The 18,274-nt window shown below is 44.2% G+C and overlaps 1 protein-coding gene across 6 annotated transcripts in view; it reads left to right on the plus strand.

Annotated features, from left to right (window-relative positions):
• The window catches only part of STK40 (serine/threonine kinase 40), a 41,033-nt gene that overhangs the window by 12,356 nt on the left and 10,403 nt on the right, over positions 1-18,274 (plus strand). For all 6 annotated transcript variants that reach the window (XM_030538862.1, XM_030538864.1, XM_030538865.1 and 3 more), the window contains 7 exons: positions 2,666-2,781; positions 5,007-5,126; positions 6,773-6,858; positions 7,683-7,826; positions 9,371-9,598; positions 10,778-10,830; positions 16,732-16,847. In XM_030538862.1, coding sequence (XP_030394722.1) covers positions 2,760-2,781; positions 5,007-5,126; positions 6,773-6,858; positions 7,683-7,826; positions 9,371-9,598; positions 10,778-10,830; positions 16,732-16,847 — 769 coding nt within the window. In that variant the 5' untranslated portion in view covers positions 2,666-2,759. The remainder of the gene's footprint in view (positions 1-2,665; positions 2,782-5,006; positions 5,127-6,772; positions 6,859-7,682; positions 7,827-9,370; positions 9,599-10,777; positions 10,831-16,731; positions 16,848-18,274) is intronic.

Raw genomic sequence — 18,274 nt, forward strand, 5'->3', positions numbered from 1 at the left:
TAGGTCTACTGGTTTACATTGTGTCCCTTTTTAAATATGACTTAACATTTAGATCTTTTCGGAATATAATTAAATAGTTGGTGTCTGAGCTGGCAGCCTGTAAACCAGGTTTCAGTGGGATTCATAGATTCCAAGGCCAGAAGGAACTTTGTGATGTAGTCTGACCTCCTGTATGACACAGGCCAGAAACTAACCAAATTAATTCCCAGAGCAGATCAGTTGGGAAAATATCCAATCTTTATTTTAAAATGGCCAGTAATGAAGAATCCACCCGTGGTAAATTGTTCCAGTGGGTAATGACCCTCACTCGCTTAAAAATGTGTCCTTATTTCCAGCCTGAATGTGTCTAGCTTCAGCTTCCAGCCATGAGATTGTGCTATCCCTTTCTCTGCTAGATGGCAGAGTCCATTATCAAATATTTGATACAAGTGCTCCCCATGGAGAGCCCTCTTGAAGTGAGCGTTGTATGGCAGTGCTCAGCGCTAAGACAAAACAGAAGCACTAGCAGGTCTGCATATTCTGTATACCTGTGGACTTGGTAGGGGGTGGGGAATCTCTTGCATTGCAGTTTATCAGGGCTATGACGATGATGCATTCTGTACAGGACGCTTTCAAGTAAAGGCAGCACAATGGCATTCATGTTGAAAGGCCTCAATAGATTCATCCCCTAGAATCCTGTTTTTCAAACAATGCATTGTTGTAGGTGAAACAAACCTGTGTCTCTGTGGGCATTCCCCGGTTACTAAGGAAGAAGCTGCACGGTGAAACGTGTGGCCTTTTGACCACTTTCCTTGGTTTAATCAGGGTTATGCAATGTCAGTAAATGCAGAAAAGGGAACCATCTTCCTGGTATTTCTGAGAGCAGCTGCCTTTGACTTTCTTCCCCTTGCTTCCGGGACTTTCTCTTTCTATCTTGTGTTTAATTCATGTTCCATTGCTTAAAGGAGCTTCAACATGAAAGAAATCCTCTCAATTTCAAAACATGAGTTAAAAGTAATTTCCGGTGCTGTCCTGAATCCCCCTGTCAATTTGTGTGGTTTTACAATTGCATTTTCCTATTTACTAAGTTATTCTTTTTCCTGTTGCTAGTGTGAGATGCCCTACAGAGGGAGAAACAAGCTAGACAAAGTGCTGTCAGATGCACAGATTGAAAACAGGATTTTCTTTAATTGTTCTGTCCCAGCCGTTTTGGAGGTTGCTTGTAACAACAGCAGATAAGTTTTCTGACAGGAGTGTGATCGTTAAGTCAATGTCACTTTAACAGGACAGGAATGAGAACTCCTCCCACTCTGTTTGTGATAAACTCATAGTGAAAATGCTGCATAGACCACACTAGAGGTTTGTGAGCTTGCCTCCTTTGCACTGCTACAGCCCATCCGGCACAAGTCTGCGTGACTGAGGTAATGCCTACAGCCACGCTGCTGTAGTGTAGACGCTTACTTCAGCGACAAAAGGGGGTTTCCACTGCTATAGTAAATCCGCCCCCTCAAGAAGCAGCTGCTAAATTGTTGGAAGAATTCTTTCGTTGACCTAGTGGTGTTTACACTCGAGCTTAGATCAGTTTAATAATGGCTCTCGGGAGTATACATTTTTCATACTGCTGAGCGACATAGGTCAACCTACATTTTTAGGTGTAGACCAACCCTTCGAAAAATGTTCATTGCAGTCTTAGCTCCTAGTGCTAAGTCCTTTGGCATTGTAAGACAAAATATTAAAAATGAAAGATGACACTCAAAGTACAGTGCTATGTAGCCTTTTAAACAAGTCCCAGTAACCAGATGTATTGCATCTTTACAGCTCATCTGGCCTCAAAGGAGATTAATTTTTGTTGTGTCCCAAATATGGTCACATATGCGTTTATTAAGGTTCAACTGCAGTTTATTATTTAAACAAATACAAGGGGATTAAAACATTGTTGAGGTTTAGTAAAGCTGTACAAATTGTTATACAATATTTAAACCTCAAATGTTTGTAATAATCTGTTTTTTTTAATACACTAACTGCCTGATTAAATCCTAATTGCAATCCTTATTTGAGCATGATTTTGAGTTGTGACTAGATTAACTGGAAATGATACTGAATTTTAGTGGAATTATTTTTGTCACAGGTTTTCTTGGCCCTTTTAAAGAGAGGTCCTTGTGCAACCAGGATTCAGTAAGAACTTAATTTCTAAGAAGGACAAAGTTTGATACATTGTCTGTCTGAAGTGCAAACTTTAACCCTTTCATAGCAATACAGAAATAGTTGTTGTTGCTGAAGAATTCATTTCCTTCTCTCCTTCCATGAAAGTGGTAGGTAGCCGCCTTAATTTTTATGTAGGTCAAAACTCAGTCAAGTGTCCTTTGAAAACCATTTAGGTAGATTTTACTGAGTTCTAAATGATCCAGCTTGCACCACAAAATATCATTAGAAAGATCCTTGAGGCTAGTATTTGTCTTCTGTTTGTACAGTACCATCCATACATTTAACTTTCCAGTAACAGAGCTTCGGTAGCCCTACTTGCTTGTCCACAAACAGGAACTTAGAGAGGGATCTGGAGGTTGTTCCGAGACAAACCAAAACATAGACGTTGCAAATTACAGAAGTTTTGGTGCCTACTATGTTATCGTAGTAAAAAATAATCCGAGAACCATAGCATCAAGTGCATCTCCTTCTACATTTGCAGAGTCCCCGACCTTTCGACCATCCAGCCTTCCCCAGAGTGATGCCTGCTGTCTCCTGAGGCATTGGAAAACCTAGTTTGGAAGAAGAATAAAGATATGGTTGATGCTGAACTACAGCGTGAGTCCTCAGATTATTTTGTTTACAACAACGCCATGTGCACCAGTGAGTCCTAATGAACGCAGATTGCACAGCACCAGTTGTTGCAGCATATGTATTAGCTGGGGGTTTCCTCAGTGAAATTTTGTTCGTACCTATTTCCATCTGGAATGATTAAATTGCAGGGGATTGAGTGATTTCAGCAAGGTCAAGTAGTAAGTCAGTGATGCAGCATGAACAGAACAAAGACCATTGTGGCACCCAGGCCTTGGTTCTAACCCCTAAGCCTTATGGGTGCCATAACTGAATTCAGTTAATACTTAATTTAAAGGCAAAACCAAAGGTATATGGGTCAGTAATGGGGGAATCTAAACCTGCTGATTGATTTCGTGGAAACATCCCACTTCCTACTGTAAAATTTCTTGCTCTGCTGGGCACAGTGGTAAGTGCTTTTGTACAAATTGATAGTGGTGTCATGCTGAGTCAGCAGTCAGTGAAAAGTTCATGCCACCGCAGGTGTGAACTTCCCACTCTACATAGTCATGGCTGGAGAGGCGGAAGAATGTATCAGTACATCTCACCTTTTAAACATCCAGGCTGTTAAAAAGTACTCAAAGCACCCTTCCCCCGCCGAACAGTCATTGAAACTTTGCAAGGCATTTGTTTAGGGTAAGACAGGGAGGTAGGAAAACCCTGGCCCAGGGACAGTTCCTATCGAAAGTCTTAGTCATTCCTTTTTGAACTGCTTTTAAGATGTATTAGAATGAATACAGTTAATCAATGTGGAATTGGAGCATTCTCTTTAAAATGACTCCTAAGCTAGGGAAGGGAGTGCGGTGTAAGGGAAACTCTCAGCAGGCTGGTCTTCACTCCAGTGCCTGCTGCTGCGGGAGTAAGACCTTTGCACTAGCAGTGAACCCACTGACCGCAGAAGGTAGCAACTGCAATAGTTTCATAGCCAACCTGAGGACAAATTCTCTTGCCACTGAACTGAAGCAAGACTGTACCCTGTAGAGGGAAATGTGTTGTGACCAACCAGAGACTTGGATTAACCTGGACCTTTAGATGTTGGAGCTGCAGGGCTACGTCAGTACACTTTCTGTAGGGCTCTGAGGAACAGAAGGCTGGTTCATTTGAGAAGAGTCCAGAACGTCTCTGCAGTACCTGAATAAGGAGCGGGTAACATACTTCAGAGCCTAGTCCAGAGTGATTATCCATTCCTTCAGTCTGTCTATATATAATGCTGTTATCTGCACATTTGGATGCATGCAAGACATTCCTGTGATGGACAGAAGTATTTTTCCTGCATGGTGGTAGAGCAAGGGAGCTCACATCCAGTTTTTTCATTAAAGATTTGTCCACCGCAAAATATCTGTTGAGAACTGGTGGCAGTGTGCTTTTCCTTAGACAATGCAAAGCACAGAAATACAAGACAGTGATTTTATACAGCAGACTGAAAGTGCCTGAATCACTCAGTCCAGCTGGAAGAACATAGTGAAGAGAAAAGAGTAGAGATTATTAGGCTATAGGGTAAAGAGGGGGATTTTAGTTTACACTAACTAGAAAATATGTAATTTTTCTCTCTGTTACAAATAAGTTGTTAATTAAGGATGAATTAGCTAATCATCCTGAAGTAACTAACAGAGATGTATGCATCTTTCATGTGCCCTCGCTCCCCAGTGCTCTGTCCCAGGGAAAGCTGAAATGTAGTGATTCAGCCAAATGATCAGTTTTATTCCTCCAAGTGCAGAGAACTGTAAAGACTCTTGTGCTTCTCAATAGATGGTGAGTTGGCCACAGTCTTTAAAGCATAAGTGTTTCTGCGAACAAACCCCTAGGGTCTCATGGGTTGACTTTGGAGGTTTTTGGAGGAGCAGAGGCAGTTTCTTCTGAAGCTTTTCAGAATGTGTTCGTCATGTGCTTTATTCTGCCATAAAACAGGTCTTAATTATTTAGACACCACCACCACCCCCATTACATGTGTCAAATAAATGATCTAGGAACATTACACTCTAATGAAGCTGCTTTGTTCCTTGTAACTTCCTGAAATGCATGAAGTCTGTAGCTCCCAATTAATCCACTAGTAAATGAGCTATAGCTTTTTGTCAGTAGGAACTGCCTTCTACTATACAAATAGGCAGAGGTGCTGTGCATCATCAAGTAAAAGTTTCCAGCACAAGATAGGATTTAGTATAAGGAGAAGAGCTTTGTTACTCACTGAAGTGTGATCTTCCTTGTCTTTCAAGAGCTGAGGATGAAGCGGCGAGCATCAGACAGAGGAACTGGGGAAACATCCGCTAAGGCAAAGGCTCTTTGTACAGGGATTTCTGGAAGTAATGCCAAGAGAGCAGGCCCTTTCATCCTAGGTAAGCAGAAGAGGTTTTCTTCATCCCCTCTGCTGTATGAGGTAGAATGTTAATGGTTGCAAAGCTTAAGGAGAACAGATTCAATAAAGTGAGTCAAAGCAGAATTGTAATCTAGGTTTTTGTGCCTAGCAAAATTCGCTTCATCTGATGTTGACTGTAGCACAGCACAGACACTGCGGCGCCTCCTGTTGGTTGTCCTTGGGAATTAGCTCTTTGACCCAGGAGCGCCCTCTGCAGGCAGGTGATCTGCTTGCTGTTGGCCCTTGTGTCCCTCCCTGGACCCTGGTGCCCTTTTGAGTGGGGTGCTGTCCCCTGGCAGTACCCCACCAATCTGGGTCTCCCCTCCCTGGGGGAACCCCCAACTCATTATCTAGCCCCCATTCACTGGGGCAGACTGCAGTATCAGCCACTTATCACAGGCAAAGGGGTTTGGACCTGCTGCCTTTGCCTGCCCCCTGCAGCCCCCAGTAGCTCTTGGCCTTATGCTAGTCCACAGCCTGGGGCTTTCCAGGCAGGAACTCTCCAGCTCCTCTGCCTTTTCCCAGCCCTGCTCCACTCAAATGCCCTGTCTCTAGCTCCCTGCAGCCAAGCCCATCTCCCTCTACAAACAGAAACTGTCTGGGCTCCTGGCTCACTGCTTCTTATCAGGGCCAGCTAGGCCTGATTGGGACCTGGCCACAGCTGAGCCTGCTTTCTCCCAATCAGCCCAGGCTTCTTGCCCCAGCCACAGCTCTCTCCTGGGCTGTTTTAAGTCATGAAGGGCAGGAGCGGGTAACCACCCTGCTACATTAACAAAGCAGCAATCCTTGGAGCTCCTGTAACTGGAAAATTTAAGGCTGTTTGTCCTGCTAAACATGTATTACAGGCATAGCCATTAGGGGCACAACTGTGACCCCTGCTTTTATTGATTTATATTAAATTGTATCCAAAGGCAAACTCTCTTCTTGAGGGTGGTGTGTAAGGAGTCCTGAGGTGTATGTTCAACCCCACTTCACTTTGAATATGCTGTTAAATGAGCGCACACAGTTTATTGAAGTAACACAATGGCTGTTCTCTCCTTGGTGTGTGTCCTGTTGGTACTTGCTTGCTCTCTCTCTCTCTCTCTCTCTAGCTCTTGGCTGTCACTTGCATAACATAGTTTTTAGAGTTATTTTGCATAACCCCAAGATCCCTGTGAAGTCCATTGTATAAAATGTATCAGATCATCTGTTATTAAAAATGGACTGGTTAAGATGGGGAATCAACACTGGGGGTTATTCTGGTGCCTTCCCTTAGGAGTGGCAGCTAGATTCAGAGGTTCAAGAGTTCCTTACCACAGCTGCTGGTAACAAATGTTAAAGCTATATGGTTTAGGCATGCAGAAATCTGTATTTCTATAAGGGACAGCTGGACACTGTGTGTAGTGTTTGCCAAAGGTCTCTTCTGTGAACAAATGGACCATTGTCCAAGGAGGTTCAGAATCCAGCATCCTTTATTGTTTTCTTAAGAGTACAATCTATGAGAAGAAACTGACAGTTTCATGCCCTGCTGAAAAAGGAACTTGATTTAGACTTATGCAAACTGTATGACAGCTGAATATTGACATAATATTGAATTAGTCATAGCTTCTTAAAGGAAAACAAATCTGTTCTGCTTTGTGTTGGTAGGTCCACGTTTAGGTAACTCCCCAGTGCCAAGTATTGTTCAGTGTTTGGCAAGAAAGGATGGGACAGATGACTTCTATCAACTAAAGGTAAGCAAAACGCCTGGGGTGTGGATTCTCTGAGACTTTTTAACCCTTGCTCCATCAGAGAAACTGCCTGAATCCAGGGAGAGTGCAGCAGTCTAAAGCCTTGTATACAAGCCTTGTCAAACTTCCTGCTAGCCGTTCACCTCCACTTGCAGCAACACTGGTGCCAGTGTTAGCTCTCAAGCAAAGCCTCAGCTGCTGCCGCTCTGAGCAGGGTTAAACAGCTGTGCTTAACACACCAGTGGCTTTCTGGAGCTCTGTGCACTACTGCCTCTAAGGGAACTGAGCTGTTGTACTGGCAACAAAGGGGGAAAGGCTCATGGGTGCTTGCAAAGGGCAATGTGTGTTTCCTGTGAGCTCATCACTTTAATGAACAAGAAGCAATGGGCTTAAACTGCAGCAAGGGAGATTTAGGTTGGACATTAGGAAAAAGTTCCTAACTGTCAGGGTAGTTAAACACTGGAATAAATTGCCTAGGGAGGTTGTGGAATCTCCATCGCTGGAGATATTTAAGAGTAGGTTAGATAAATGTCTATCAGGGATGGTCTAGACAGTATTTGGTCCTGCCATGAGGGCAGGGGACTGGACTCGATGACCTCTCGAGGTCCCTTCCAGTCCTAGAGTCTGAGTCTGAGTCTATGCTCTCTCATTCTGCACATATGTTAGTTCAGACACTGTGTGGCAAGTACATAAATCAAGCTCTGGTGTAATTCCATTCAGCTGTTAAATGCACGTGTGAATGTGTAAACTGTACAGCTGTAGCTAAATATTTGGGGAGACTTTGGTTTTTCCTAAAAGAATAAGGCTTTTTTTCTCATTTCCCAAAGATCCTTACTTTGGAGGAAAGGGGTGACACAGGAATAGAAACCCAGGAGGAGCGACAGGGCAAGATGCTGCTGCACACAGAGTACTCTCTCCTTTCCCTTCTGCACAATCAGGATGGAGTGGTTCACCATCATGGGCTCTTTCAGGTACCGCCAGCCACCTCATAGGCTCTCTGAGGACACTAGTAACTGCATTGGGCCTGAACTACTACTCTGTGCAATGCGCCACTCACGCGGACCGTCTCATGCATAGAGAATTATCAGCCTGCAAGTCGTGATTAGGGCTAACTTTGTCATGGATATTTTTAGTAAAAGTCACGGACAGGTCGTGGGCAATAATGAAAAATTCACGGCAGCATCTGATCTGTCCTTGACTTTTACTAAAATTACCCATGACAGAATGGGTAGCCTGGGCAGCTGTGGGAGGTGAAGACTGGGAGCTCCAGAGTCAACTTCTGCTGGAGGCTTCCGGCTGCAGAGGGCTCCCCCCTGCCTCCCACAGCAGCCAGGAGCTCTGGGGGTCCCTCAGCTGTGGCCAGGAGCAGTGGGGATTCCCTCTGCTGCCTGGTCCCCCTGCCGCCAGCGGGGAGCAGCAGGGGTCCCTCTTGCTGGCTGGAAGCAGCGGGTCCCCTGTCTGCCATGGTGGCCAGGAGCAGTGGTGGGGAGGCAGGGGAGCCTGCAGCTCCCACATGGCACTGGCAGAAGACTTTGGAAATCACAGATTCTGGGACCTCCATGACACAATCACAGCCTTAGCCATGATTAATCAGTGCCTCTTAAAGCAAGCAAATGTATTGCAGAGGCAGTTCATGTTAAATACTGATGAAATAAGACTTGTGATGTGAGATATGTTAGATTATAGAACAGGACATGGGTCTTGATATGTGCGCTTGTGAGCCTTCCTGTTCTGCTTACCACTGAGAAGTAGCCTAAAGCAAGTACATGAAACAGTCTGAAGAGGCTCTTCTGATACAGCTATAGCAATAGTACCTGGAATTTGGATCCCACTCCAGGAAAATGGAATTGCTCCATGTTCCTGGCTTCATATTTGTGCTAATTAGCAAAGCGCCTTTTTCAAATGTAATCTATGCTTTGCACTTTCAGTAGTTGGTCTGTTGTTGAATTGGGAGAAGCAGACAAGTTTCCAAGATGCTGCTTCAACATGTTAAAATAAATTTGTAAATGTGCTAATTAGCAATTAAATATCTGTAAGTGAACCAATTGCAGGGCTGTTAACACCTCTGAAATAAGTCATTTATTGAGTCTGTGACAGGTTGGCTGATAAGAGGTGTTAGCAGTGATGCAGGTGATTGTTCACTTGCTGCCTGAATGTTTGTCAACAGCCTGTTTCAACTGAGGCTCTGTCTATGCTGTAACAACCCAGAGGGCTCAGCTACAGTCCCGTGTCTGGTTTCTGAGCATGCTGGTGTTTGATGTAGGATTTGGTTGTGTCGAGTACCCATGCTAATTGCACTACTCAGGCCAGGAAATGCAGACTAAGCCCTATCGTTGCTAATCTTAAATCAAACAAGTGTGTCCCGGGTAATCTCTTATCTGTGCTTTGCTTATTGCATTATTGTAACTATCTAAAAGGCCATCTTATTCTCTAATGCTCTGTTCCTAAGTAATACATATGTGCAAAGTAGACCATTTATTTAAACTCCATTCCTTGCCTCCGTCTGCCACTACAGGATCGAACTTGTGAAATCATAGAAGATCTGGAAACCAACAGAATGGTCAGGAAGATGAGGAAGCGCATTTGCCTTGTTTTAGACTGTCTCTGTGCTCACGATTTCAGTGACAAGACAGCAGATTTAATCAACCTGCAGCATTACGTCATTAAAGAGAAGAGACTCAGCGAACGGGAGACTGTTGTTATATTCTACGATGTGGTACGAGTGGTGGAAGCATTACACAAGGTACAGTCTCCATGTAGCCTGTGCACGTGTCTTGGGGGAGTTTCATCCCAAATTAACATCCTGGACTTCATAAAAGCAACTGAGAGATTACAAAGGATGGATGTCTCAGCTCTTTTCCAATAACACAATCTTTTTCAAACATTAAGCTCTATGCAAGCCTTGGTATTCTGAGCCATACTAGAGCATCACCTCTCTCCCCCGCTGTTTATTGATGGCACAACAGTTGCTGGCTGAGGAGAGAAGGCAGTTGGATTAGATGTAAATCAGGTGAACAGCAAAACTATTAACCTCAACAAAAAGAAACTTTCTGGGTTTGAGGCTAATCAAATCCAGGAACCACTCCAAAGCATTTCCCATGGAAGCAATATAAATCATAAGTAAGATAAAAATTTATTCTGAGATAAAAACCCTATGCTGCTAGTTTGAGATCAATGAACTGGAAATTACTGTGCTATAAAAATAGATTCCACTGAGGTTTCTGACTTGTTAGGCTGTTAAAAGTGACATCCGTCCTCCCTTAGCAGATGCACATTCAGAAGAATTTCTCCGTCAAAAGGGGCATTGCTGGGATGGGGCAGCCTGCGGCTCAGACCCAGCAGCTTCAGTCGGATGTGCCATGCAGCAGACCTGAGTTAGCAGGATTCTTACACTGTGGTTTTGAACCCGGACAAAAAGAATGAAGCAGACAGAGTAGTGCATGTGCACTGGATACACCCTCAGTGACAAATTAACACTTTGAATTTCAAGGGGATATCACCCAGCTCATTAGATAAAGGGCCCTCGATATCTGTGTTAGGGTTATATTATTTGGGTATAGCCAGCCGCCTTTACAGCTGTTTACCCCCAGAATCAACTGAAAAATACCAGACTGGGCCTCAGCAATGTTTGCGGACACTTATGTTGCTATTTTGAATGTAGGCTGATCCAGCTATATCTCTACATTGTAGGCTTTACCTTCCCAGGGCTGCTCATGTGCTGGGGTTGTATATCACACTAACAAATTCAACAGGCTAAGAGTGTGAGCATTTGCCTCTGCATCATCCTCCGACTAGAAGAATATTATTCTCTAAAATAGAATTAGTGCTTTGTATCCTCTGAGTGTTGGGACCAGAACTGAAATTCTGAGGATGCTTGTGTTCATATGATATCACCTGATCTGATATGGAATCTGTCTTACAGAAAAATATTGTGCACAGAGACTTGAAACTAGGAAACATGGTGCTAAACAAAAGGTAAGTCCTTCCGAGGGCTTCTTTTTGCATCTGTTTTATGGTGCTTCCTTAAGGGATTTCCTTTCTAGCAGACATCTCCTTCATGGGTTACAGAGGGTGCAGATCTTTAAGTTCACACATGGCTGCTATTCCAGAGATGGTGAGGGGAAAGGAGCAGTTTAATCTTTTGTCTGTTGTCCCCTCCCCTGCCAAAATTCTGTTCTTAGCGGTCCCCTAAAAGTGAGCAGAGCCCAACCAATCTCAGTTCTCCCCCCACAATGTACGTTTACTGCCCACACCAAGCTTGTTACCCTGTGGTCTAGACGTCAGGCATGCAGACTCTTGGGTTCTGGTCTCAGTTCTGCTACTAAGCAGTTCCTCGGTGTGCTCACCTATATAACGTGGATGACACCAGTTGGCAATGTTGAGATTTAATATTTGTCACATGCTTTGAGATTTGCAGATGAAAATCCCTGTGTAAGAACTGAGCATTACTGCTGTGCCTGGATCCTGCTTGTGGCAGGTGCTCAGAGCCTGGGAATTGTAATGATAGGCAAACTGCAGTTTTTACCCTTCCTGGTCTGTTCAAGTACATTTCCTCTCAGGTCTTGAGCTGTTCCATCTCCAGATGGAATCACACTATTCTCCTTCTCTCAGACCAGATTGAATTTCATATCCTAATTCTAGATGGATTTGAGCCTGAAATTTCCATTCTTAGCTGTTACATAAGAGGCTGCTAATACACATGGCAAAGTTATTGCAGATTAGTTTTCAGTTTCTAATGTTAATCCCTTCTACACTGCACAATTTGAGCAAAGCTTAACTGACTGCTAAATTCAAATGGGTAATCAGCCTCTAGCACCAATTCTGAGGCTTCTGGAGCAAAGTCTATGAAAATCTCATTCTTACTGCCAAACAATTAAGGGTTATTTTCAAGCTTTATAGAAGGCAGGATAAAACCTTTGAATAATCTATGGCCAGTGATAAGACCAAGTCAGACTAGATGATCATAATGTCTCTTCTGGCCTTAAACTCTACAAATCTATGAAGGAAAAAATATATAGCAAGGAGAACATAAGTGTGCGGGTGGTGGCCGTGGCCTGTGCTAGACAGGAGGCCAGACTATCACATCAGTCTTCTGGCCTTAAGCTCTGACTCTAAACAGCTTCCTTTCTGCAGGCTAGAGAGTGGGTAGGGACTGGATTGGGAAATGGATCTTATCTTGGTAGGACATTGAAGAGAGAAGGGAACAGATGCTGGCTTTACCTGTAAGCTAGTTGTCTGTCTCTGGGGTTTTACTAGTAAAGACAAAATGCAAGTAAGCATTGAAAAGATATGATGGTTTGGCAAGTCTAAAGTGCCTGGGTTTTTGTGGGGGTTGGGATGTATGGATGCTAAAGTGTACCTCTCCTGGGATCAAACTAGCTTTATAATACCCACTCGTAATTATAGTTTAGTGTGGGTCTAGGCTACAGCAGGCTATAAAAAGCACTGCATTAGTGCAAGATCTCCCTTAAAGAGCAGTTATAATCTGTAGTCAGTTTTACGTTTACTTTGCAGGTTTTCATTGTGTGACTTACAGGGGAAAAAATTTGCTGTTTACAGATCAGATGATGTTTTGGTAACCGCTGATATCAAATTCTGCCTCGGTCTGAAAATCCAACTTTATTGCCTCTTACCTCATAGTTAGTAACAAAGATTCTGTAGGTGGGATTTATTTGACTGTTCAGGTGCACAAGGCAGAATAGAACCTTATTGGTTCTGCAGGGCTAATGGGAGTAAAAGCGTGGTCAGTAAAGTGCAATCAGATCCTAAGATGTGTAGAGAGCTAGACATGTTGTTAAGCTGTAAATTGGTCCCATATTTACATGATCACACTTCTCACTAGCACCACCCTCTATATTCGGGACAGGAGCCTTCTGAGTGGTCCTTTTAAAATCTGTGTTCAGCCAGTTCTGCACCAGCTATGTTGACCCTTCTGTCTCTCCCCAAGTTGTCTGGTGTCAAATCCTGTTTGCGCTTTCTCATTTTTCCTGCAGGATGGGTGCTCCTAGCCTGTTACCTTGTGACAGAACCTGCTTTCATTCTGTTGTCTTGCTGACTCCCTTTTCAGCTTCAATTGTACTTTCCTGCTGCTTCTTTCACAACTGGTTTGAAGTTGCTTAAACTCTGGGACCTGATTCCGCCCTCAGTTGCACCTGAGATGCCCCACTGAAGACAGGTGGGATTGGGTGGGTGTAAAGAAGGCAGAAAGGGGCCCTTGTTTTTGCGGAAATGAGCCAGAAGTTCTGATAACTTATTTCAGTTAGGCTTTCAATTTCTCTTCCACTGGCCAAACAGCAGAATTTTCTGTCTTAGAGCCATTGTGCCTGAAATATCCGAGCATCCAGGTACATTCCCCTTCTCTGGGGAAAGTGAACTCTCCTGTTCCAGGGAGGTTGGCACAGCTTCTCTTCTTTTTTATGGGTGGGAGGTGCAACCCAAGTTCCTAGAAAAGAAACAGAGCATCAGCCAGAAGGCTCGTAACTGAAGCGTGACTCATTCAAACCAAATGGCACTGATGCAAATCTCCGTTTTTCTCTCTCGCAGTCCTGTTGAAATGGAATTGACTGCCTTGAGGGAATAAAGCCATCATTTCTCTGCAGATAAATTGTAAGAGCTGGTCACCAGTGACTCTGTAACCCAAGTAAAGCTTAAAGTCTGCCCCAAAAAAGAGAAGAATCTTTTGAGTTAATCTTGTTTTCTGACACTCATTCAAAGCTGGACTTTAATTGAGTAACCAGTGGCTCAGTTCTGAATGCTGCAGTCCTACAGTATTATCTAACACAGCTTGCTGCTTTATCCCGACGTACAGTCGGCCTTGTTGGTCTTTCTTTTTGTGCCAAAAATCTTGTCTTGTCTTAATGAGACAACCTTAGCTGGTAACTTCTCAAGCCTTTTAAACATAGTGAAAATAAAGTTTGCACTTTGAGAAGAGTTAGTCTTGCTCATTAGGCTCAGAGAAGTTGTATATCTCATTCTGTGTAGCAAACCCTAGGATTTCCCTTTGTGCATCAGTGTAGGCTATTCCTATCAAAACAGAAATTGACTTGGAGAAACATTCATGTTCTTTCCACTCTTAGTCTCTCATCATTTTTAGCCATGCATGTCCTCCCAGAACATGAGCTCCATTACTTAAAATACCTTGTTGAATGTTGAACTAATCAGTGTTTAAAATTCACGTTTAAAGTAAAATGACCATCTAAGTTCCCATTTTACTAAGCTGGCGTGAATTTCACAGTAATTTTTAGAGTTCAAGATTTTAGTGACAATGTTTTAAAATAGCTTGATCCCAGTCACAGCTTTCACCAGAATTGGCAAGATGCCAGGGGAACGTGTTTCCACTTGATTCAGATTACACTACTGTTTCTATTGTTACCTCGTGGCAGCACCGTCATGCAGTAGTTCATCTGCATAGTCTATATCATGGTCAGCCTACGAGCTGTGGCGCATCTCAGATGCTCACTTGTATCCAGACTTGTCAGGGAAATGGGCACTTGTTGATTATCACTTCTGCACGTACTTCCATTAGCTTTGTGAAGTATTGTGGTAGAGTAATCTTGTGTTGCCTTGCTACTGTCTTGTCCCTATCTTGCCTCCAATGTCCACGTGTGAAATGTTCTTAGAGCTTCATATGTGTGTGGCCAGCCATGGCTCTTGCATCACGCCTTGGAGTTACTTTCCAGAAGTGTAGAGAATTAATGTCTTTTATCCAGCTTCAGATTTCTAAAGCTCTGATTTGGGGTGGTTCGTGTTGGGGCTGTGAGGGCCTGGGCAGTCAGTGTCTTGCTGCACTGCTGATTATTAGATGGAAGCTCTATATCAAGCAGTTTCAGGAATGAAACATGCTGCACTTACTTGCACATTTCTTCTACTGTTGTACCTTGAGCTCAAGGCCAAGAGTGCACATTTCTTAACCATCTCTCCCTGCAGCTGATCTGATTCATTGGATGGTGATTTGGGGCTGTCTGGTTTTCTTGTTGGTTGATGTGATCAGAGAGAAGCTGTGGGGATCTAAAGTCTTATGCTCAACTCCCCCTATACCAGCCTTCTGCTCCCACGCAGAATCTCTAGACACATGCTGGCTGTGTGTACAATCCTACTTAGCCCCCAGTTCCTATTTGAAGACAAACAGAAAAGTCTTTACCTACCCCAACTGAAGGCTGTGGTTCCCCTGCAAGAGTTGGTGGCTTTCAGTGCAAGGAGCAGCTTTCCTTGTATTGTGTTTAACGATCACAGCTGCAGGATAAGCTTTCTGTTTAACTCCTTTGGTTGCTGAAAGAGGCAAAATGAGACTTCCCAAGAGCTCCTTGCTCCAAACATCACATGCCAGTGGGAGGCACCAAACTGCGCGTATGCATCCCTTACTAGCGAGAAGGGAAAGGCATTTGAAGTGACACCAAGATGCCTGGGTATAAAGAACTGTTTTAGCAAATATATGCTAGGTTTACTCTTGTCTAAAATAACGCGTTTTATGGCTAGAATGCCATTAACTGGAGAGAGAAACTCACTGGATCTTCTACAGCGAGTCGTTGAAAAGGGGCAAGGAGGTCAGCTTTCGAGTAGCTTGCTGTGGAGAGGGCCAGTGATTTGGGCTGATCAGAAATGTTATTTCAGTGCCAGACAAGCCTGTTGTAAAAACTCACGTTTTCTCTGTTGGCTGCAGTGGTGGAGTTGGCTGACGGTCACTTTATAAAATCCAAACCACAGACATCATGTTCCTAGGCTAACGAAAATACTGCAGCCGTTGTCACCAGGGAAACCGATCCCAGCATGAAAACCTCTGGCTAGCTCAGGCCACCTTCAGAGTAACCAGTGCAGCAGCTTGAGTCTAAATTTGCAAATCAGATCAGATTTCAGTGCCTAAAGAAAGCCAAGCAACTCTGAACATCTTCGTGTCTGTTAATCTAAACACTGAGCCTTTTACGTCGCTAGCAAAGCTTGGATCTGCCATCCTTCCACAGCGGCATTCCACTCTTAATCTCTTGACAACAGTCTAATGGAAGTCTCTTGAACATCAGTCTTGTTTCTTAAATAAAAATAATGGGGAAACTCCATTGCCAGCCCACACTTGATTTTGTTTGATTCTTCTAATATTTCATGGATAATTTTGACTGACTCAATCCACACCTGTCAGCAGTACATTAGAAATACCTTCCCAGGGCATCATAATGTCATCTTCTAGACAGTGGCTTTGGCCTTCATCCCTTGGGTTTTATGTTGAGATTTTTAGATTGTTCAAGTGACTGTTGAAAGTAACAGGGAGGTAATTAATTTCATAATGAGCTCAACTCTGAAAGAATTTCTTAAATCAGATCAGGAAATCCTGTGGAAACAAGGGTATTTTGGTGTGAAAACTGTGTATATCTAAAGTTCTTATCCTCTTTACCTAGAAACAGTTATCTGTAAAGAAACCCCTAGTTATTGATTAACCATTGTCTGCACACTGGGTACTTTCATGTAAAAAGTATCTGTGAAAGCCTGGTTGTGTGCTGTGAAACACTGCTGCAATGGTGTACTTGTTTGGAGATGGGTCTGTGTAAAGATTGGGGGGGAAAGAGGGTCAACTTCTCAAATGAAAAAACTGCCATTTCTTACTGCTCCCAAGAGGTGGTAGAGATTTGAAAGCCTAACACAGAGGTCCAGCTGGGCACATTTGCCCCTTGCAGACACAATGCCAAGTCCTATTTTAGCATATTTAGAATGCCTCTCCCTCAGAATGGGCTGGTTTATAACGACAGCTGCCAGTGTACAGCTGGTGGTTTATTGGCTTCCTGCAAAGAAGTGTAGTTGTTTCTGCCTTTGTGTTAATTCCCTTGGTTCACACTATCTGGCTTCTGACCTGGCTCTCCTTGTTCACTAATGCCTTGTAATCCTCCCCAGGACTCACCGAATAACCATAACAAACTTCTGTCTTGGAAAGCACCTAGTGAGCGAAGACGACCTGCTGAAGGATCAGCGAGGGAGCCCCGCCTACATCAGTCCAGACGTTCTCAGTGGTAGGCGATTCCCTTCCTTCCTCAGCGGGAGTTCACAGCCCCTGCGCATGTGGCCAGCTTTGTTTTATTTGTATGCTGCTCTTGTTACTGGACGAGAACTCTGTCTAGTCTTGTTCCCAGATGTAACATGCTTCTAAGATCCTCTTACCGCCTGATATTAGAACTAGTCTGTTTTCCAGCCAGGCGGGGAGGGGAAGGGAAGAGTGTTTGTAATTCTTGGATTAAGCTACACCAGAACAATGCTCTCTGACTCTGAAATCAGCATGTCCACACATGGAGTTGGTCAAGAATCCTCACAGATTCCATGTGTAGACAAACTCTTGGGCTCTGTCTTAATTCTGTCCCACGGGGGATCCGTGCAGCTTAGTTGGGTGATGGGTGCACGTTTTAGACAAGAACCAGGGCTCAGTCAGTGCTGACACCTCAGCAGTGTAGCACTTGCCCCATGCTGTACTGTCTGATGTTACATGGCTCCTTTTTGCTTAGTCTCTGGGTGCTGCCCTGGTGGAAATTAAAGATCTCATAGGCACTTTGTGCTGAGTAACGGACACTGCCAACGTCCCAGCCTCTGACTCTGCAATAGCGAAGTAGTAGATGGTGGTTGCTTTCGACTAGGCCGTGACTGCACTAGTCACTGTGGCTTTAAAGCGTTGAGGGTATCTGGCGCATAGCAGGATGTCAAGTTGGAATCCCAAGTCTGCGCTACTACAGCTGAGCTGTTTGTTTCTGGAGAGAACGGGGCTCGGTGAGCCGTGATGTTCAGTGTTGCTTCTGAAAGACTTCGGAGTCAGCCCTGGCTGGTTCAGGCCCTGGCTGGTTCAGGACCTGGCCCACACTGGTGTTTGACAACTACCCTGAGAGCGCTTGACTTCTCTGTGTTTTGGCTTCTGACTTTTTCTGCTAGGAGACCACCCTTGGTCTGTGGACTCTGTTGGACCCCTCTGAAAATATCAGTAAAAATGATTTTATGTTCCAGGAGGTAGCAAAACCTGCAGAGACAGGCTCGTCTCTCTCACCATGGTCTGTTCTGCCTATCAGCAGGCACCTCTTAGTCCTGCCCGGAAGGCTCGGGTCTCTTCTCCCTGGCTCCATCCTGCCTGGGTGAGGGCAGAGACAGATCAGTGACAGCCATGAGGTAGTTCACCCTGGAGTGTGCTTCTCATGGGTGCCTCACTGCACGTGTCCAGACCATGACCCTGAGATACAGCAGGCTTCTGAAAATCTCAGGGGCATTTGATCTGCTTCCTTCCAGGGTCTCTTTGAAGGCCCTGTCATTATCTTATGCTACATCTAACATCTATAGCATTGTAGCAGGCCAGCATGTGAGAAGCGAGCCCTTCGTTGTTTGGTCAGCTATAATCCAGGGGCATCATTTGCCATGGACCTTGGCACTAGAACGTAGTGACTAGCTGCAGCAATGCCTGGCT

This window comes from Gopherus evgoodei, chromosome 20, assembly GCF_007399415.2.
Source record: "Gopherus evgoodei ecotype Sinaloan lineage chromosome 20, rGopEvg1_v1.p, whole genome shotgun sequence".
NCBI classification, from domain to species: domain Eukaryota; kingdom Metazoa; phylum Chordata; order Testudines; family Testudinidae; genus Gopherus; species Gopherus evgoodei.